At 34.9% G+C, this 23,183-nt stretch overlaps 1 protein-coding gene and 1 long non-coding RNA gene across 6 annotated transcripts in view; one reads left to right on the forward strand and one right to left on the reverse strand.

Moving 5' to 3' along the window:
• The window catches only part of LOC105263858 (homeobox protein TGIF2), a 33,945-nt gene that overhangs the window by 5,227 nt on the left and 5,535 nt on the right, over positions 1–23,183 (forward strand). The window contains exons 1-4 of one of the 3 annotated variants that reach the window (XM_011300336.1): positions 6,150–6,909; positions 20,028–20,293; positions 21,485–21,720; positions 22,209–22,376. In XM_011300336.1, the coding sequence (XP_011298638.1) occupies positions 6,738–6,909; positions 20,028–20,293; positions 21,485–21,720; positions 22,209–22,376 (842 nt within the window). In that variant the 5' untranslated portion in view covers positions 6,150–6,737. Of the gene's footprint in view, positions 1–6,149; positions 6,910–20,027; positions 20,294–21,484; positions 21,721–22,208; positions 22,377–23,183 lie in introns of those variants that run through there. The other 2 variants (XM_011300337.1, XM_011300338.1) reach the window with 2 other exon arrangements.
• LOC105263859 (uncharacterized) lies at positions 257–5,938 on the reverse strand. 3 transcript variants are annotated; one of them, XR_891932.1, is made up of 3 exons: positions 5,861–5,938; positions 2,705–2,777; positions 257–568 (listed from the first exon to the last, which is right to left on the reverse strand). It is a non-coding gene; the product is annotated as an uncharacterized lncRNA (long non-coding RNA). The 3 variants fall into 3 exon arrangements; XR_891933.1 differs by lacking the exon at positions 5,861–5,938 and adding an exon at positions 5,724–5,807; XR_891934.1 differs by lacking the exon at positions 5,861–5,938 and adding an exon at positions 2,845–2,935.

Below are 23,183 nucleotides of genomic sequence, written 5' to 3' on the forward strand. Positions count from 1 at the left end.
CGAACTACAAGAAATCACTCATTACTCAAAAAAAAATCTAAAACACATCATTAAACCCAACATTTATTTTTACATCTCAATTTACTCGACAGTACCATTCATATTCTATCATCAATAATAATCTTTAATTAATCGATAAATCAATTGATTACATAAATATAAAATATTTATTCATTTGTTGACGCCTCACTTAATTTATTTATTGTACTGTCCTCAGTATTTAATTAATAATTAATTTATGATTTGTTGAGTAAATTATTTTCTGCTCATCGGGGAGAAACACATATTTAATGAAATATAATAATAAAAATGAGCAATTATTCTAATAGTCTTATTGTTTCTGAAGAACATTAACCTGTCGTAATCGCTGTAAATGTTTCTAAATCCTGATAACAGCTTTGCAAATGCTGCGACGGTTGATGAACTCTCTTTACCGGAATAAAAAAAAATTAATCATCATTGCTCATTATTTGGCATCACTCCAAGGTCTCGATGCTCATTCAAACGAGGCTGAAGTCCACTCAATTATCACAGACCAGATTCTCCACATCTGATAAAGTTTCAGGGACTGTAATCAACAAATCTCGATTAATGCGTGAAAATTTATAGTTAACCACTCCGTTATCTTAGAGTTGAAGAGATGTGGCAAAAAATTGAGCTGTCTGAGATTTAAAGGAAATTCAGAGTTATTTCTATCAGCCTGGTGGCCCCGTAATGGAGTTATCAGGAGTCTGGAAGGTCATGAAAAACGAACTGTGATAAATTAGAATAAAATCGGTCTTGTGTTATCGCTTCGGGCCCTTCGGTATAGCTTTTGGTTATCATAGGATATATTATGATATATCTGAAAATTCATCTGGAATTTTTTTTTACTGTGGAAATGGAATTTTTTGGTATGGGAAATTGAATTCAATTTTAATTGGAAATTTTCACTGAATTTTTGGTTTTTTTTTTAAAGGAGTCATTGGTTTTTTGAGGAGTGAATATTATGATATACTAGGATATATTATGATATGATATATCTGAGAATTAATCTGGAATTTTTTTTTACTGTGGAAATGGAATTTTTTGGTATGGGAAATTGAATTCAATTTTAATTGGAAATAGTCACTGAATTTTTGGTTTTTTTTTAAAGGAGTCATTGGTTTTTTGAGGAGTGAATATTATGATATACTAGGATATATTATGATATGATATATCTGAGAATTAATCTGGAATTTTTTTTTACTGTGGAAATGGAATTTTTTGGTATGGGAAATTGAATTCAATTTTAATTGGAAATATTCACTGAATTTTTGGTTTTTTTTCTAAGGAGTCATTGGTTTTTTGAGGAGTGAATATTATGATATACTAGGATATATTATGATATGATATATCTGAGAATTAATCTGGAATTTTTTTTTCAATTTTAAATGTGAGTTCTCGATCGATTCGAAAATCCAGAGGAATCAAAATTTTGAAAAAAGAAATTCTCAAAAAACCGCCGTATCCCTTTGACCGTAAAAAATGTCCACTTCTTTCCTTAAAATTTCAAATTAATTCTGAATATAATTTTCAACCAACATAAGTACACACTCGATTGAAAAAGTCTCATCAAATAATTCGCGACATCCTCCCTCAATTTTCCAGAAAATAAAATCCCCCATTACCCTCCAATTTCCATAATCCACACATCTCGTTATGAAATTATTCTTTTTTATTCACCAGTAGGACAAACGTGTCCGGATGTATCCTGCGGCCTCACTAACCTCGATTTTCTTTCCATGAATCAAGGACCGAGCGCACTTACTCCATAGTAAATTATCATTTACAAATGTACATGTACAATAAATACTAATGTAAACGTTACAGCAGGTAGTTTGTATTCGCGATGAAGTGTCCCCGCAACTAATGTGGAAAACAAGTGGTTTCCGCTGGCTTTCGTGGGCGTTACTTCATTCATAAAACTTTACTCCATCACACGAGTACATCACATACAGAGAAGACCCGAGCAAAATGGGACACAATAAAAAAATGGGACACTCCCAAAAAAGCGTTTTTAACTCATTCCCAGTCATTTATTTTTTTCACCAAAAAATGTTGGAAACAAATTTCCGATAATTTAATTTATCCTCGTTTTTTGATTTTCTAAAATCCCCAAACATACGCCAGATAAATGTGAATTTCTAATTTTGAAAATATGAGAATTTAACATTTTCTAATTAGTCAAGTGTAATTAAATTTTGGAAAATTAAAATGCTGAATAATGAAGTCTTACTATCGTTTTTTTTTCCTCGTCTCCCATTGCACCTCCTGCTTCATCCCATTTTATCATGTACTCCATTTTGCACGGATCTTCTTTACAAGTACGTTTATTCCCTCTCACGTTTACTTTTACATCGAGAATACGCGACGGGCGCATTACGTTTAAATCGCGTTACGGACTGTCAACCACAAGGACAGACGGAATTAAGATGAACCCAGTGTGTGGAGGAATTGTCTCAACACATTGAGAAAAATTATTACACAAGGAGAATTATTCATGAAAAATTACCCGACAATTGATGTAACCCGAAACAAGAAATCGCTTTCTGTCAATTTAATTGGGAATTTATGCAATATATAATTTTCAAATTTTTTATTTATAACTAGTGAGAATTCATGGAGACCTCCTGTATGATAAACATAGGAAATTTTATAACAAATAAAATGGTTTTCAACTTACATCTCTACGAATGGTAGTTGTCAGGATATGGAGGTTTGTAGATGGAAGCGTCCCACACACGTGCTCTCTGAAACTAAAAGCCCCAAGCGAATTACTTAAACAAATTAAAATAATAACATTTCGATAATTGTAAGTCATACATGAGTGGAGACCCATTTTTAGTGTCACAAAAACCTCCAATTATCCACGCCGATCACCTCAATGACTCCTCAATAGTTATTGAAATGTTTCTATAGAGTGTGGTACAATTGTTTGAAGACAAAATATTGCATGTTTACATACAGCTCGAGACCGCTGCCACCGTTACATTAATATTTTTCTTCGGTTGGATAGCAAGTAAATGAACAAATGATAAATGATTCAACAGAGGTTTTCCTTTGGAAAGGCCATTGTGACACGAGACACGTCTCGACATGTGCAAGCCCTGGAGACCCACAGTGTGTGACTTCTCACATGGTGCATATTTTTCGGTCTCGAAAAAATTTAAAAAAATGAGAAAATTTCTCATAAACGTGTGTTGCACACGCCCATCAATGGAAATATTTTCGTTATTGTTATGCCCTTGTTATTTTCTCCTGAATTCGCTTGCTCTTGCATTCAAAGCAGGAGATGGTAAAATTGATATTCTATACCAATCGATTTTCCGAATTATTCCATATATATTTGCATTTATAATTCATTTTGTGCATCAACAATTTTCTATCAATTTTTCTACCAAAATAATTTCACCAACATTGAATCAATATTGGGTGAACATTGCGCCAGCCTTACGCCAACACTGAGCCAATATTGGGACAGCATTGCGCCAACGTTGGACCGATATTAACGTCACATCGAATTTTCATAACACAAATAATATAATCGTTTTCGTCAGAGAGAAGTTCCGAGATTCAGTAAAAACTCAATAAATATTACTCGACACATGATTCCCGGTGGCATTCATGGGCCATTTATTCCAGGATGAATAGGCTTTACGCAGATTTGCACAGCAGGCTGTCTATCGATCGTTCAGGATTGTCCCACAGCCGCATTGGACCTCATGTCACAGATTCGCAACGCGCCGTGGCCAAATTGGATGGCATACTTCTCGGTATCGGACAGACATCGGCTCAAGTCTGAATTGTTTCCCTCGATCTAATCATGTCTCATCATTTTTACCTGAGGATATCGACATTGTCGGGTAAAAACACATAAATATATTATATTAAACACAAAGTAAATTTGATCCATCTGTCTAATTTAATTTTTTTATTGGGAGTAATTAATAGATGGTTTTCTTTCTTCAGTCCGCAAACCACTGGTTTACGGCCGGTGTCATCCTTTCAACTGTCAGTTTACACTGTTATTATCTACTATTATCAATTTACAGTATGAAAACAGTAATAATATATTTTTTTCACTCCGTCCGTAAAGTAAGACTTTACGCCCGGTGTGTCGACCGCGAAAACTGCGTACAAGCTGAATAAAAAAATGGCATATCAAGACACAAATTCAAATAAATAGTTTTTTATTTTTTACGTAAAGAATTGTTCTAAAGACTCCTCTTAAATCATTAGTCAATAAAAATGAAATTTTTCGGATTTTCACATTCAAACAATTCCGAAATAAATTATGAAAATCAAATCACAATTTAACGGAATAATACTTCATTCTATTTTTAATCTGTAATTTTATTCACATGAATAAACAGTGAGAATAACGAAGTTGATTAACAAATGGGGGAAAATTGTACATTTTCCTGGTGAAGTGAGCAATAAATTGCACCGGCAAAAATATTCATAAAAAATTGCAGAAGATGGAATCGGGTTACGTGGCGGTATTGTAATCTGGAATTACGGAAATAATACTTTAATTTTTATTGACTACTTCTGGGTGGAATTATCGCGATCAGGTACCACGTGGTCGAGCCTAGAAATAAATATGGCGCTTAAAGCGTCACCCGACTGTCGACTGACTCAACATCTCGAGGTACAACTCCAGAATTCCCGAAATAATCTGGGTACATCTCAATTGCTCGACAACTCGCAAATTGTTGCTGAAATTTCATCATTTTGTACAAGCACTGACATATACCCAAGCACATGACTGCAATAAACATCGATCCAGGTCCTCATACGACAGAATAATTTTTTTATAAATTATTTATTTGATTAATTGTTTTATTCATATTTTTTCATCTTTATTTTTTATCCAATTTTTGCCAAGTTTTTTTATTGGGTAATTTTTATTTTTAATTTCTGAATTTATTTTTAATGTGATAGATAAACGTCAGTTCGAGTGATAAATAATGAAAGGTCGTATCTCCTGTACACATGTGGAGAAAAAATGTGTTATTCGAGTTTAAATATTCGAGATAATTAATAATTTTGTCAATGGACTTCCTGCTTTAGACGAAAGAAGAAACGGACGTTAAAAGATTGCTTTGTTAATATTCTGTTAACAATTAGCTGCTCATTGAAGTCTTGTTATCGTTTGCTGATTAAGCACGTATGGTGTTGAAATACAGAGTGACATCACTATTCAGCTACAAATTCTATGGGTAAAATGTGTGAAAACATATTCTCATAGTCACCACAAAAAGTAATTAAAGAAAGGTAAATACCTTTTCGTAATAATCACCTGCAGTCCGATAGAAATTTCCCATGGGACTGCAGACGACAAAATTTCCAGTTTAAATTTATTTTGTTTATAAAAAAGAGATCGGGTTATTCATAATTGAAGAAGTGAAAAAGGGGACTTTTCAGGGCTTCTGACATAAATTTTTATTTTTGCAGGGCGTATGGAAAAAAAATTCTTGCCAGTACCATAAAATTTAGTATGATAAAAATTAAAAAAAAATATTTCTACGCAATTTTCATCTTTCGACCCCCCAAACGACGTCACTAATTCAAATAAAAATTACCGAAAACTCATTTCCCCCAAAACAATATTTCCCATCCAGGGCCCCAATCATATGTAACAGTTTCAACTCCAATTTAATCATCCTTTAATTTAAATCAATCAACATTTTTAACTTTACCTGAACAAGCAGTAACCACGATTAATTTAACCGAAAAACTGATAGCAAATGCCCTAAGCTGTAAAAATGCACATGAAAATTCGCCCAATCTACTGCCATCTACAGAATTTCCAATCCCGGAGAAAGGCGTCCCTTACCTAAATACATAACCCACGTTCTGTAATCGGTGATTTTGCGCGTGCAAAAGCCGCAGCTGTCATGGGGTAGATTTTCCCGCCAACTGGTAATGGCCGTGCGCAGAGAAGTAGGGAGTGTGTGAACCGTTGGAGTGGGCCATAGTGGGGGAAGTGAGACGGCACTGGCGCAGCCAAGGCAGAGGGGGGGCAGCTGTTAAAGGTGGGGACGGTAGTGGGGGTGGAGGGGGGTCGTGATGCGGCCTGTCAAGCCGGCGTCGGCGTGGTTGCGAGCTTCAGTCGCATTTTGGCATTCGAGTAGTGTTTACGCTACCGCGCAAAAAAATTTTCCCACTATTTCTCCCCGTCATTCGGCATAATTTGCCGACAAAGCCCATCAACTCAATTAATACAATCAATAAACTTCAGAATTCCATTTTGTGAATTGGAGACCCCCGGTGGATGTCCAAATAAATAATAAAAAAAAAAGGCGCCACAACGTCAAATGGAGGCAATTGTGCACGACGCCGATGTCCCGCGTACAGATCACAACGTGCTCTCACATCAGTGTCATTATTCCAATGTTCTTTACACCATGTGCTTAACCTTCGATTAATTATCGAACATTAATTAACCAGTGAATGAACGTTGTTCGGGTATTTGGGGAGTTTGATTGGGATTTTTACCGGGAATTTTTTTGACGGTTAAACGAGTGACAAGTGCACGTGAGGTAATTCACCGGGTGTGTAATTATTTCAGTGATTGATTGAGCTTCGACGTGAACTGATAGTCGATCGATAATTGGTCGATGGACTCTCGTGAGTGACAGTGAATTTTCCACCGGTTTTCGTGGTTTTTTTTTTTTTCATCGTTTTGCAGTTTGTGAAGTGAAAGGATCACAATGCTTCCTCCAGCTGCTTTGCACATGGAGCAGAGGATAAATGGTGATAGGACAGGTATGCAGGAACATCATTCACATCATCATCATCATTCCCATCATTTGGATCATCGTCGTGGGCAGAATGGTGGCAGGGACTCGAGATTTACTCACAGGCCGGCAGTACTGTCGCCAGGTAAGATCGAACGAGTCCCAGCTGTCACATCGCCATGCTATTATTTTATTTATATATTTTAACCAAAAATCTCTTGATTATTTAATCTTCATTTCGTCGACCATTCCCTCAGGAATTTATGCTTCCGCTCGTTGAGACTTTTTTCTTTTATTTCATTTTTTATTTCATTTTATTCCCTCCGCTGTCTTCACGTTTTTATGCCGATTTTTTTTTGTTTTCTCCAATGTTTTTATTTTCTTTCTCTAGTTGACTTTTCGTATCTCTTTATTTTATAATACATGCGGTATACCAATGCGCAACCAGGCGGGCGCAGCTGTCACGGGGCATCTCATGTTTTTCTCGTTTGCGTTTTTCTTTTTTTCGCCTTTTTTTTTTTCACCGCATGCGAAGACGTCGTAATACCTTTGCATCATTGTGTTACATGATTCAAACGGTTTTTGCCGATGTCTTTATTTATTTTTTCGAGTTTGGGGGGAGATTGTGGGATTTTCAGTGGTGATTGGTGTGAGAGCAAAGTTCAGGGAATGGGAGGGGAAAAAAAAAGCGCGAGGAATTCATGACATGAGGCAAAGTCCGGGGCAAAATGACTTTTCTAGGTGGTATTGTGGATTGAGCAATTTTGCAGGTATGGGAGGTGATGAGTGGGGTATGAGGAGAGGATAAAGTCGAAGGTTTCGGGTGTTTGGGGACACGAGAGAGGATATTGTCAGAGAATTCCCACTTAAGATTTGTTTTTAGGGACAGATTTTTAGTATTGCACTCCGAAACATCCTGGAATCTTGGCGGAACAATTTGTCAAATTAATATTCAAGTCCAGAAATCAGGAGGGACGCGCTCGAAATTCGAATTTGGATGACTTCACCTCTTCGGTGAGTTTTTCCAAAATATCTCCGAAACGAAGGGTTATAGCAAAATTTTTATATGAACCTTTCTTGTAGCCCATAATTGCCTCGAGAAAAAAGGTTCCAACGAAAATTGAGTTATCCCTCCTAGTTTTGGAGATACTTCCGCAAAATCGAAAATTTTATCGGGGAGCTGTGTCAATTCATTTATTCTAGTAGTTCACTGCAGGATTTTGAATTTGAAAAAATTTGAAATGACAGAGTTTGACGTTTAACCCGCATTTCCATATTTTTTTATTATAAAGTTTCCTTCGACCTCTGAAAATTGATATTTTCGGTGAGAGGATGGGAGGGGGTGCCAGGTGCACTGAATTTCTTTCATCAGAACAAGGAATAACTTCCGCTTTCGCAGTCTGACGGCAACAAAGGGTACAGGAATATATATTTTTTTCACGATTGTTCAACCTCTGATCCCACAAAATGGTGGATCGGATATTGGGATGGTGATGAATAATTAATCTGCCACGAGGTCCTCATTACATTCATCGTTGACGATAAAAATCACTCGCCACGAGGTTTTTGATAATCCTGGGATAAATAGAAAGTTATTTCTTGAGGTATTTATATTGATTTAGGTTTATCTTTTTGCGGGAATTATTCAGGCTTCCTGCTGGCGACAGGAAGGTACCGAGAACTGGTTCAATAGATTTTTACCGGTTGTTTTGATTATTTATGTTGCAGCGGTGACACGAGGTGATGAACGGTTTAGTTTAACGGTTTATCATAATTTTTCCATTTCTCGGTGGACAAATGGCATTCTGCTAAGAATTATCCGTGATTCAACCTGAAATATCCCACGAAAATCGTTCATGTCATTGAATTATTGTAATTAAAATTCCCTCACAAATTCCGTTGCATAATTCTGTCATAAATTCTATTACCCAATTGATTTGATAAAACACTCAATTATATCAATAAATTCGCGGTGTTTTTTATGGAGTGAAGGTGAATTTTAGGAATTAATTGGAGTTAGTAGGGGAAAATTTACCTTCAGATTTCCGTAGATTGGGGATTTAAATGAATTATTTATTGATGGTTTTTGGTGAGGGAAAAGCGGATAAGAAATGACAGTTTTTGGCGGTTTACACTGGAGCTCTGAAATGTCTGAATGCGTAACCGCGTGGTGGAAAGCGCGTTGGGGCATTCGTGTTGGTTTGGTGTTGGTTCCGTGTTGGCGGTCGTGTGAACCCCGTGTTGCGTCAGGAATCCAGACGTTCGCCACGTGGTGATGGCTTGGGCTCATGATCTGTCCCTGTCCCACGAGAAATATTTTTGCCACATTAGCGAAGCACCAAATGGCTCGTTTTTTTCACACTTTCTCTCTGTCAACATTTTTTTTTCAATCCTCCAGACGATTTTTTAAGCCATTGTTCAACTGTCGGAGATTTTTTGACAGTTGGGGTTTGACGTCTCGGGATTGCAGGAGTAATTGAGGAAAATCATTACTCACTGCTCGCAAATGTTTTTGCAATGTTTCTAGTGATCTTTAGGGATTGTGAGTTTTGCTGTTTTTTTTTTAAATTATTTTGTGGGGAATTTGTTTCTATTTTATTTTTTTTTATTCTCCATTATGTTTCACTTAATTTTATGAGTTCCTTTCATTGTTTGCAAATTCATGATTTCATTAGAATCATTTTGTCTTCGGAATCTGTAATTCTGATGAGGAATTCAAAATTTTATTGTTTATTTCAAAATGATAGGTGTTATAAATCTTAAAAAAAAATCGGATGAGCACGCAGAAATTCAAAAAATATAATTTAGGATTTTGTCAGTCTTTCAGATTTTGATGATGATTCTCCATTATAATTTGCAATATAATTATGCAATGATTAAATTCCGGTTTCAGTATGCGGGGAATATTTTTTATAAATAATCATTTTTATTGTTGTGGAAATTGAATTCCGTGAGGATTTGGCATGAAAATCGGGATGAGTCGATAAAGAAGTTTTCGGTGACAGTGAATTTTGTGAAGGCATGGTTGGCCATGCTGTGACAACATGGTAGCACTCGTAGCACTTGTAGTTACTTCTAACCCCATGTTAACACGTGACATGAGATTTCAGAATTTCACCCAAGGCAAACAAAATTTTGTCATAAAACCCGTACTATTAGAAAATTTAATTTGAAAATTTCCGGCTAGTCAATTGCTCTCTTAAATATTCATGTAATTCTCTAAATTGAATATTCAAGCAATGGAGAATTGAATTGTAATTGATGTTCAATTGTCGAGACAATTTTGAAAATTCGAGATTTCATTGAAAAATCACCAATAGTTCAACGAGAGAAAAAAAATTAACGGCTTTATTTATTGATGAGACATGTAATAATGTTAAATGTTTTGAATTCAAATTCAATTCGTCGTATAAAAAAATATAAAAAAATGAGAAAAATGATAGGGCATTGGGAAATAATTTTCCAACACCTGATCAATTCCATTGGAAACGTGTGTTTCGGTCTTGATATGAAGATTAAAAATAACGACGACATTTTTTATGGTTCCCACGATAATTATTCTCTCGATCGTTACAACTGATTAAACAGTTGAATGCAATGACGTTTCCACTTACGATAGGCACATGAAAATCATTTAATCATCAAAGCCCTAAAAATTTTTCTGGGAAATTTTATGAAAATTTAACATTGACCTTGACCAGGACTTAAAGAAAACAAAGCTATTCCCTTTATCTCGATAAAAATTCTAATCTAATTCTCCTTTATCAGAGAAATTAGTTCCATATTCTGTTATCAGTTGATAAAAATTATTGAATTCTCAAAAAAAAATTCTCGTGAATTTTTTTTATTGGAATTATTTATAATTAGAAAGTATACGTGGATGTTTTTTATGTTTTTATGACTCGGAATTGACCTCTGTTTTATAGGCGTTTTTATTAGATTTTTCTATGGGGATTTGTAATAGTGTCTTCACACATGATCGGGTAAATAATGTCATCGATGTTGCATTCAATGCAAAATATCAGCGATATGCGTGCGCAAACAGATGTCAAGGAGGTTAGTTTCATTTATAGAGTGCAGAGTGTCTTTTCAAATGATTTTTTTTCCCTCTCCCTCTCGCTCTCGTACTTCTTGTCTTGCCAACGAACTAGTCCTGATTTTTATAATTAACGTGTTTATATAGGACAAGTGTAAATTGTGCACTTGACTAGTGTTTCATTAGTCGATGTTGTGTATAAGTATTTTAATATCATGGACTCTTAGATTTTTTATCTCTTGTAATGTGAGGTGGATTGGATTTTAGAGTTTTGATGAATATTGATTTATCAAAAATAGTATCGAGTCTGGAAAAAATGCCTCAATATTTTTAATTTTAATTGATAATTTGCGAGATAAAACTGTCGTCGTTAATAGTGAATTTTCATTTGCACATTCTGTTATGAATTTACGGGAATTATAATGGAAATGTCAGGGAAAATGTGAGAGAATTCAGAATTTCCAAAATTCCCTCGCATTTTTCTGATTCTCCAGGATTTTTCTTCAATAATTTTATCAAAATTCCAAATTTTTTATTATCGATTTTCCCACCATCTTCATTATAAATTAATTAGTTCTGAAAATATTCGCGAAATAATTTCTATTCGTTCCATTAATTAAATTTCCATTTTCACTTGTTGAATTATCTCGTCGAGGATAAAAATAATGATTTTAGGATAAAAAACTCTTGTTACTGTCTCAGGAGATCAAATTGTGAATGGAAAAATTCGGAGTGTAGTATTCGTTCATTTTCTTTATTTTTAAAATCAAGTCGGACCAATGGAGAAGGTACAGGGTGTAATATAAAGTGTTGTATGCGCACTAGTCGTCGCGATTATCGAGTCAACTGAGTTCAATTACTTTCTCAGTGTTGGAGACATGAAGTATGTGAGTTTAGCGTTCCAACGGTTGCTTCGACCCATTGAAAGCAAACATTAATCCACTAAAAAATCGGAATTGATCGGCTGACCCGCAATAAGTTCACTATTCTGATTAAAAACCCTCAATTCAACTGAAATGACTGACATTTTCTGATAAACTCACTGATCAGACGTAAGAAAATTCATTTTCCAAGATTTCTACTTTGTATAAAATTTATCTTTTGATCGTGCCATCAAAAATTTCCAAGATGATTATTTTTCACTTCAATTATCTCTTGAAAATCATTAAATTTCATATAATTTTGGTCATGAATATTTATGTTTAATTAGAAATTCAATCGTTACATTTTCGTCTTCTTTTATTCTTGCATTATTTTTTGTTGATTTCTGCATAATTCCTTGTAAATGGCAATTATCATTTTCATAAAATGCTAAATTGTCGAAAGATTAACTCGAGAGTTAAGATAGTCGAGTTTTTCTTGCATTGGACAAAAAAATGTGTACAGCTTTTCAAAACAATTTCCACAGTAATGGTTCAATGATGAATTTAATGAGTTCCCCTTGAGAGACTAATAAAAATTTTCTCGACACTTGTCTCGTGATTATTAGTCTGCATTGGAAAATAGAAATCATTGGGATTTCCGCCAAAAGACTAATACCGAAAAGACATGCCTCTCGTAAACTAGTTTACTTGGTCAGGAATTGGCAATGATTTCAGTAAGAGTCATTAATTTTTTTCTCATTCATTCATGCAATCGTTGAACTATAAAATATCAGATAAATAACAAATTCTCATTAATTTATGACAATTTTGCTCCACTTAGAATTGCTTTCGATCATTATTCCGACGTGATAACGGACATGATAATTCTGCTGAAATATAATCGTCAGAGAGTTATTTAGTTGAGACTTGAATTACGAAGTTGACGTTTGACACGCGGTGGGAAGTACGATAATTCTGGAGGCTCGATATCGCTCTGTCATTCCTAAACGTCAGTTCATGACTTGATAGGTGGGGGGCAATGCACATTGAAAAATTTCTCAACTCTAAGAAATTTGTGTAATAATCTTCACAGGATGAAGACAGCCTAGAAGAGCAGATCCAAAAAAAATAATTCAACAAACCTAAAAAATTCAATAACAAATACTTCCCTCCCCCTACGAAAATTTGATCAATTATCTTTTTGGAGTGGACGAAAAAAAAAATCATGAATAATTGACTGAATGTTTAATCTTCCCACCGACAATACTTGACAGTTTGACGATAAATTCAGGTCACTAGAAATGCGACACTGGGAAATATGACGGATAGTGTTTGGTATTTGCCACTGTAACTCGTGTTAAAACCTGAGAGACCCAGACTCGAGCCTAGAGCCTAAATTTACACAGAGGGTTACTGGACCTTACGTAATGATCATCAGGCGCCGTTCCAACGACTTTCCCCCGAATTACCTTTCGAAGTGAAAAAAAAATCAATTTAATTGGTGAAAATTCATTAGCTTTGGCAATAGACAGGTCGACTGGAAATTGCAGAAAAAAAACAAAATTAGCGATGAGAAATTTTTGAGTGTGAATGACTCTCGAAATAGGCTGTAATGAATGACCAACTCGATGGGATTTCTAACCTCTTGGTGTATTGCTTCCTCTGAATTTGGATCAGTCACGAGTATTTTACCGCGTGGGGTATTGAATGTCATTCCGCCTGCTGGTGATGACGTACGTGTCCTCTTCGTTCTCTCGAACCTAGACTCACGGTTCCATATAAACACGCAGACTAAATACGGAACAACGAATGCCAGCACAAAACTCGGGTTTTATTTTCGGATTAAAACTGACGGTTCGAATGCCAGTGATCTACCGATCTGTCTGGTCTGGATTTTTCGTCATCGATCACTCCTGGATCATCGAGTCTCGTCACATCACTGAATTAATAAATAAAATTTTATAAATAAATGGGAACCTGAAGATACCTTAATAATCGTCATTAAGTCGGCTGATATCGAAATATATCGATCCATCTCGATATATATCGAAACCTTGAGGTTAGACTCAACATATTTCATCGACTCGACTTAATCTCGAATTAATGAACAAATCAAGAGTGAATATGAAACGAAAAATGTGTGGGAGAAGGAAAAAATCATTAAATGTCTTCAGGTCTCTCCAATAATTTATAAAAATCATCAACAATAAACAAAAATACCAATTCCATGATCGTCATGAAGTTAGTTGCTATCGGAACATCTCAGAAGTCATCCCACTCGTTGCGGATTGGCCAGAATAAAGAACACGTGATCCAAATCAATTGCATCATTTCATGAGATTATGAAAACGTTATCTGAACGCGATCTAGACGTTATCTAGTTCATCAGCTGGACTTAACTTCAGAATGATGAAGAAATTATGAATAGATATGAAGCGAAAGATGAGTAGATGACCGAATTGATAATTGATAAGGGTGGGAAAGCAATGACTCTCTAGTTTTATTAATAATTAATTAAAATCATCAACATAACCCGGAAACGCATAACAATTCCGCCCTCTCTGTTACAGTAAAACTTTTCATGCAATTTTCACGGAAATGAATTTACGAGGGGCTCGACTGGGTCGAAAAATAGCCATAGAGTCTCACTAGCATTAGCACCGGAGTGTAATGACACTTGGGATGTGTGCCAGAAATTTTCGGACTTTCAGCTTGGCAAACTGAGCGCCAGTCGAGGTCTATGGACACAGGAGAATCTAATCAACTCGATTCTAGTCACTTTTTTATACATTCGTTTTGCTCTCCTCGTGTCGTTGGCACGTCGTTATCAGACTTCAATATACTCTACCCCACATTGGAGTTTTAACTGGTGATGGAGGCATTCTGGGATCATTGTCACGCATCTGGGGTGGTGTGATAAGATGGGCTTCCTCGGTTTATGTTTAATCAATCTATGAAAATTGTCGCTCAGGTTCACTCGAACAATATCAATTGCGTAATCATTGATTTTTTATAGCAGCAAGCCGAGTCGTGAAGCTATACCACTCGAAGTTGATGTACATTTTTTATTATCGGTTTATCTTGAAAAGTATCGATTTACGGGGAAAACGTTAGAGGACTTTCTTAAAGATGATTAGATTTTTGAAAAAAAAGATCTTCTCATATTTTCTCATAGAATCAATGGTTTTCGAGGTAAATCGGTGAATAATAGCACTAAAATTTCACTGTTATCTCTTTAGTGGAATTTAATGTTGCTATTAATAATCGATTTATCTCGCTAACTATCGGTTTGAGCGGAAGACGTTGAAGAACTTTTTTCTAGCTGATAAAATTTTAAAGAATAACCGTCTCTTAGTATTTCGTTGTAAAATCAATGGTTTTTGAGATTGATTGATGTTTAAGAAACCTGGAAAATACAATTCATTGTTTTACCACTTTCTTGCTCATAAAAAAACGTGACATTATAATTCAACTATGAATCCTTTATGATTATAAAAAAATACTGATTACGCAACCATTCCATTCTTGACGTCTTCAAGAGTCTCCTGGTGATGAGCTCCCTCGAAAATTTTGTCTTTCTGGGAGAAATTTTTCTTGTCAATTCGTGAGGTCTTATTCGATAAAAAATTAATACAAATGATTGAGCGATGATATCGTGGAAAAATAGAGAAACGAGTAGTTTCCAACGGGAATTTATCATTCTTTTGCAGTGAAAATGTAATAATGTGAAGCCCCAATCAGACGAGCACGAGGCGAATGATTTGAGACGTTGATGGCCTCGATCCCGAAGTTAAGTCTCGAGGAAACGTCAGACTAAAATCCACGTGTGATTCCAAGGCCCCGACAATTTCGGCAGATCACGGGCACTTTTTATTTTTACGTAATGAGATATTATCACACGCGGTTAATGACATTTGCATCATACGATGGTTTATCACATTCAGTTACTGGCATTCCGCTAATTGATTACCCCAACGGAAGAATTATGTCAAATTTTTTGCCATAAAATGGAAAATATCGAACTAAACAATTTGTTTCAATTTAATTTACAATTCATGATGATTAATATTTTATATTATTCATAATAACATTTTTTTTTTTCAATATTTATTGCAAATCGGGATTTTAGTTGTATTTATGATGATTATTATGAATTAATTGGATGATATTTAATTTATTAAATGGATTAAGAATAAAAAATTTGGTAATCATTCGAAAATTTTGATTTCACTTTTAAAAAGTTAAAGTTCAATTGTTAGAAACGAGTTCTGCTGCGTCAATAAATATTTACTCAATACTAGATTTTCTTTTTGCTTTATGGAAACGAAGATTTCGAAATTTAATAGGTAATTGCCGCGTTTGAGGATAAATTTTCCGGTTGAATGTTCATATTCTTTTCTCGTGTGATGCAACTCTCAAAAAGGGGGGAGGGGGAAATTAGAATTTCTGTTTATAGTTAACCACAAATCTGGGGGGAGACGAAACTAAGATGGATATCAGAAGTAAACGTTTAGGTATACAGGTCATAGGTCGAGAACTCCCGGTTCCGGTGTCGAGTCTCTTGAGTCCGTGGGACTTCTTGACTTCATTTCAGTAGAAAATTTAGAATCGATTCCTGAAGACATGTCTTGTCGCCGGAAGACTATTGAATTAATTCCTCCTTTGTCCTTTTTTTCGTTAACCATCAATTGGATGTAGAACACGATAGCAAATCGTGTGGTCGGGCTAATCCTAATTCAGGTCGAGTACACCAGGCGTTTTTTTTAAATGAAATTGGCATGTCAAAGGCGAGGTGTGACGAGGAAAGTTTATTAAGCATCCGGTTGACACGTGCTGATACATCTGTTTCTGGTTATGCAATTGGTATCGCGTAATTGTTCTTCTTGTTCGACACGCCGTGCACGGTTTTTCTAATTCCAATTTTTTTTTTTTGGGGGGAGTTTTTTCTGTCAATTGTCAGTGCGGGACTCCGGTAATTTGTAATTCCTCGGACACTTCAAGACATCTTGTTATTAAAAACAGTGAAATGTGTAGAAAAATTGAACTGCAAATTTCGGGTCTGAGAATGAAAAGAAAACCAGAAAATTCTGGCAAATTAAATTAAATTTTTGGAATAGAAAAATTCATTACTTCTCCAATCAGATGATCTGAGAATTTAAAAAAATAGGGGGCGGGGGGGGGGGGGGGCACCGTACGGGACACTTACAAAAAAAGGGTTTTTAATTCATTCCCATTTTTTTTTTCGAAAAAAAATGTTGGAGACAGTCTAAGTGTTCCAGTGTTTTTGCTAATTTGAATTATTCTTTCAATTATTCTGTTATTTTCTTATTTTTTTGTTTTCGCTCATTCTTTGCTTCTGATCGTAAAAGTCCGTATATGGGAATTTAACATTTTTTTGTCAGTCAAGTGTAATAAAATTCTGGAAAAACTGAAATATTCAATAATGTATTCTTACCATCGAGTTTTTCCTCTCGTATTTTACCTGATTTTTTAATCAAGTTATTCCATAATCCTGATAAAAAATCATGAAAATTGAATGAGAAATAGAAAATTGATGGAATGAGCCCCAAATTATTAATATTTAATTGAAAATTCATTTTCCTCTCATATTTTCCATAGAATTTCGAAAAATTTCTAACCGTGAAAAAGAGAACAATTATTCTATTGTATTTTCGACCCTTTTATCCGCAAATAACAGGAGAAGAATGAGAGTGAGAGAAAGTGTAGAGAAATATTTTCAAAATGTGATACAAATAGTGAACAGTAGGAACGAAATTTCTTTGTTCTCAGCAAATATTTTCAACCGAAGGATGTGCGGATAAATTTGTGTTGGTTCCAGGTAAAACCTTTAAATATATTCAGGTCAGCATTGAATTCACATATTTAACGGTGAAAACCTCCCATTGTCACGTGGTTATGGGGCACCTGCGAGTTCTTTCGGTTTCTATCTCATGAAAAAAACCTGTTCGGTCTTCATTAGGGTTTGTCCACTTGTCCATGAAAATTTTTATTCCAAAAATGGATGGCAATTTTCATGAGAAATTCAACTCCAGATAAATACAAGTTCATTTACATATGTGGATTATTATGTTAGTGAATTTGAATTATTTGCAAAAATTCTGGTTGGGAGTAAAAAAAAATGACAAGGTCAGTCAATAGGCGAGGAATTTATAAATAGATGAGTTGTAGGACAACCTCGAAGGCTTAACATTTGTCACCGTAAATATTTCGTGAATTAATTCATTTGCCATGGCTTCAGGGATCGTCCGAGTCCAATCGACTTATTTTATTTATATTTATAGTATTGGGAAGAATCGTGGGATGGATGATGAACCATTTGAATTATCTGCAATATTAAATTTTTCAGGGCTGAATAAAATACGTTTTCTTCAAATTATGAAAAAAAAAGAAAAATTCCAATTTAATTACTTTTGAAAATTTACATTTATTTAAAAATGCAATCGATTTGCAAAATTTTCATTTTATTCACGTGAGAATTCCATTAATTTTTTCAAATTCTGGTTTTGTTTATTTTTCTTTGGTTTAATGCAAATAATAATCGTGAAAAAAATATGAAACAATTTTTGGTCCGTTTTACCGTACGATTTTTACAATAAAAGGCCCAGAAGAAAAACTAGTTGAGAGAAACGGAAACTCCGTACTCACCCCTCTTTACCTGAAAAACCCTCTTTACCTGAGAATTACCTGTGCTACTGCTCCCAAATTTCTCCAATCCGAGTTCCCGTTAGAAAAGTGCAGAAACCCTCCAATCACAATTATCCAAGCAATCCCTGCATTTCTGAAGCGAAAAATTTCTCCAGACACTTCGACAGTTTCACCCGAACCCTCGAGCAGATTTTCACCAAAAATTATCCCCTCGGGAAAATCTCTAAAAAATATTTACTGTACACAATTCCATATATTCTCGCAATATATGTAGAACTTATGTGCTAGCTTCAGAATTCTATATACAAAATATATAGTCATTATACAATCAGCTGGTTATATTAAAAGGTAATTATCCAACGTATGTTTTTGATTTGGAAAAAAAATCCTTGACTCCAGTGTAAAATATTCCGGGATCTATAATAAAATATTACGATTTCCGGAATATTTTATAACTGTCTAAACTCTCGGCATAAAATTATCATTTAAATTCTATTAAGAAAACGCACCTAAAAAATTTAATCAATAATAATTTTTTTCTGATTGTTTATTACGGATTATGAAAAAAATGTTGGATCATGTATTTTCGTTTATTGAGCAATTTAAAAAATCGTAAAAATTATGTATATCAAAAAATTTGAGTTAATATGTAATTGTCGGGAAAATATTTATGTGGGTATGATTTCGTGAAGATTTAATTCTTCCAAGCATGTCTTGCCACGTTACGCCGATGAAATAAAGTCATAAAAAAAATGTCCATGAACCAAATAAATTCCAAAAAAATCGAATGAAATATTAAACCGAAAGATAGAGCAATTGTTTGCTCAAGTGTTCAATAATTCCTCCCTCAAGAATTTTTTATCCACTCATTCCCCAGTCTCACTAGAAAAATAAAAACGAAACTACATCTTTATTTCCTATTCACCCGCAAAACAAACACAAATTGAAAAATAAAATTAACTACACCGCTAAGTCCCTGGGACTTATATTTACTCGGTATCAATACCTAAAAAATCTGAATTGACGTACATTGTTAGATTTTCCTTCAATTCCAAAGAAAAAAAAAACGAAAGTTGAATTAAGGAGAAAAATTGTTCTGAGATCAAATATTTTATTAATTTCCAGATCATTTAATCAGAAAATCAATGAAGAATGCAATTAGCCAATGCCAAGATTTTCTACGATTTCATAATTATTATTTTTATTTTTATTTCGATAATTATATCATTCATCTTGATGATTCTGCTACACATTCTGGAATGAATACCTTACGTTCATTCGAGAGAGGTATATAACGGAGGAGTGACTCCTGTCCCTACCTTATTGATCAGAGAATACTGTTGACCTAGTCTGAAACACGATTGGTATGTACTCGATTCATATCCAGTCGACTTCCGAACCAATCAATCGTATATTGTCCATCAGTTATGCATCAGCGAATCAATTGGAGTAATTCGATGCTGGAAAATAGGGAAATGTCTTTCGATTCGTCACGATCTCTCGATAATTCCTCCACCAATTCAGTTCAATCATAATTACCTAGATGATCACCTGATACTGACTCCTGTAATTTTTATAATTCACTTGGCAATCGAATGAAATTCGACTACCAATGAATGGAAATAGGATAAATAAATATTGAACAAATTAATTTTTATTTGGACAATGATCTAATGATTATTACAATGTCTGTTGCAGGAAGAGAACGTTTTCCATCATCAAGCAGCACAGACGACGATCAGAGTGGCTCTGACGTTGAACACGACACCTCAGCAATTCGTGGCAAGCCCCACTCTGGTATTTTACATTCGGGTAATCACTCGGTGAGGAAACGTCGTGGTAATTTACCAAAGCATTCAGTCAAGATACTGAAGAGATGGCTATATGAGCACAGGTACAACGCATATCCCAGTGACAGTGAAAAGCTAACGCTCAGTCAAGAAGCTAATCTCACTGTACTCCAGGTAATTGAACTATTATTAATTAAAGGGTGAGATTTCTGGGGTTTTACAAGAATATCTATGCACTGGCCAGAGATAACGAAATATTCATTAGAACCGATTTTGTGGGGAGCAATGAGAGCTGGAGAAAAGGTCATTAGATAAATTTCGATAGGTTCATTAGATTCGGAGATATTCATCGAAAACTTTGCTTTTGGGTTAATTGAGGTGTCTTTTTCAGTTCATTGGAGTTAATTTTAGTCTTATTTTGTATGTAATGGCGACTCTGGGTTGAGGCAGTCATTAAAATTATTGTTATCGATAGGTGCAGATTCAAATGTTCGTTGGCTAGTGATAACAAATTGGAAGCAAATAAATTGACTTTTACAGAAAGAGGAGACCTCACGCTTTCTCGTGATTCGTTTTTTTCCCTCTAGTCACTGATGGAAATAATAATATTTGTGGATTAAAGGCCTTTGTAGATGTATTGTGTCAATAATCTGGTGGGAAATTCTGAGATTTAAGAGAATTTTGCAGCGAAATATCTGGATATAAACAGAAAAACCAGAACTATTGAATTATCGGTACTCGTTATTAATTTTATTAATTTTATTAAAAAACTGTCAAGATTTATTTATTTGGGGAATCGGTGAGAGTTATTTTTGGATTGAATCATAGGCTGTAATCAGAAATTGATAGTGTTGGTGATCATTCATTTTCGCAAATCGACTATTCATGCTGTCAACTGTCAACGGTCACCTGGAACTCGTGACACGTTGACTGTCGCGTGCTCATCGGCAGTCTGTATTTGTTGATGGTACAATAGTTATCTCAAACAATTCGTGATGCAATTGAAATCAAGTAAATAAATTACCAAAAACCGAAGGAATTGTTTTGGAAATTTTCCCGTTGTCCCCTCCACCCGCAAAAAATCCCGCGACGTCTTTAAAACGTTAAAATCAATGAGAAAAATATTGGGAATTGATTTACAGTTACAGGAGGGCAGGGCAAAATCGGCAGAATCAAAAAAAAATTCGGAAAACGTAAACAATTGGTTGGTCAGTCAAAAAATCGTTGAAATCAATTCAAAATTTTTATTTCATTCCCATTTCGGAGGTTTATAATTCGAGGGAGAAATAAGGTGTTGATAATTTCAAATTGACTGACAGTTTTAGAGATTTTTTAATCCAATGATTATTATTATGGGACTTGCAGGTGTGTAACTGGTTTATAAACGCAAGACGTCGTATTCTACCGGAAATGATACGACGAGAGGGACACGATCCATTACAGTACACAATCTCAAGAAGGGGTAAGAAAATGCCAGGCGGAAGTCACCAGCAGGCATCAGGACTCAGTCCAACTGCCAATCAGGATTGGGATTCACTTGCTCCAGGTGTACCAGCTAAAAGACGTAGGGATCACGATTATGAGGATCACGTCATGTACAGGTGAGTCTTTTGTCCTCATTACGCAATGGAGACTATAAAAATTCAGTGGGACAGTGATAAGATAATTTTCATCAATAATTATGGTGTTTACGAGCCATTTGAGCAGGGGGGCTTTTGCAGGGGATTTTTCCACCTGCATAAGATTGCTCGAGATTTTTTTATGACTCCTCAACGAAACGAGTGTATAATGAAAAATCCGGTTGAGTCCTGTTAACACAAGAGCATTGAATTCTTGAATTAATACACCAGTTTCTATTGAATTCTTCATCCCTCGAACTCTAATACGAATTTCATTCCTTATTTCCTCTGATTGCTTGAAGATAAATCTTAATTAAGATACTTTGAGCATGGGGATACACGATTTCATATAAAATTTAATTATTTCTGTAGCCATTAGTGGCGGAGAAAAAATTGTCAGACTTTTTAATTTTTTGTCATTTTTGAATAACGCTTCAGTCAATGAATTCTCGTTAATTAATTTTTTTTAGGAGTGAAGAAGACAGTCCTAACGATTACGAGAGCAGTTCTCACAGCGAGGAGGAACGACCCTCAGCCCAATGGCCAAGTGTCATTGTTTATCCATTCTCCGAAACTAAAGTTGAGCCATCGAATGAATTAAGTTATGGCGAGGCACTAGATCATCCAGCCCGACGAGGGTATGTACATTTTCTGCTCATCTTCAAATATTTGGACATCTATAAAAAAGTCAATTTTATGAGAATAAGTATCAGACGTCTTTGATAACACGTATTGTGGAGATGGAATAACAGTTGCGCAATTGTGACATGATAAACCACTCATTGCGAATCTAAAACCGTGAATTAGTGAGATTTGAAAATCTAAAGCTATTTGCTTTTGCTTTATTTCAATTTCGGTAGCTAGATGTTGAATAAATAATTCTTCCTTTCATTTTTGAATCAATTTGATTAATATGACCTATAGCTTTTTTTTTTTTTTTTATTTAGCTTTTGAAATGGAGATTTCATGAAACTCTTTGCCTTCTGACATTTTTTTTTCACGTGAATCTTCACTGCAAGACCGATTTGTTTGATAAAAATATAATTGTTATTAATTGTAGAACGATATGAGTTCGTTCTTCCCTGAGTTATACCGAAATATCTCCGAAACCAAGGGAGATAGCGAAATTTTGATAACAACCTTTTTCATAGCTGTTAATGAACTCTTCAAAAAACATATTAACAAAAATTCCACTATCTCTCTCAGTTCTGAAGATACTCTCGAAAAACTGGAATAGTCCAAAGAGTCTGAGTCTTATCTCCCTTTATCACTTCGCTACTATCTTCGAAATTGAGGGAGATATCAAAATTTTCGTAATAACCTTTTCTGCAGTTCATAGTTAGCTCTACAAAAAAGATTGATACCAAAATATCTCTATCTGCCTCAGCTTGGTAGATATTTCCGAAAAACACTGTGAAGATCCTCATCCGCATTTTGCTACTGTC

The sequence above is a fragment of the Fopius arisanus genome, unplaced genomic scaffold, assembly GCF_000806365.1.
Source record: "Fopius arisanus strain USDA-PBARC FA_bdor unplaced genomic scaffold, ASM80636v1 scaffold00017, whole genome shotgun sequence".
Lineage (NCBI taxonomy): Eukaryota > Metazoa > Arthropoda > Insecta > Hymenoptera > Braconidae > Fopius > Fopius arisanus.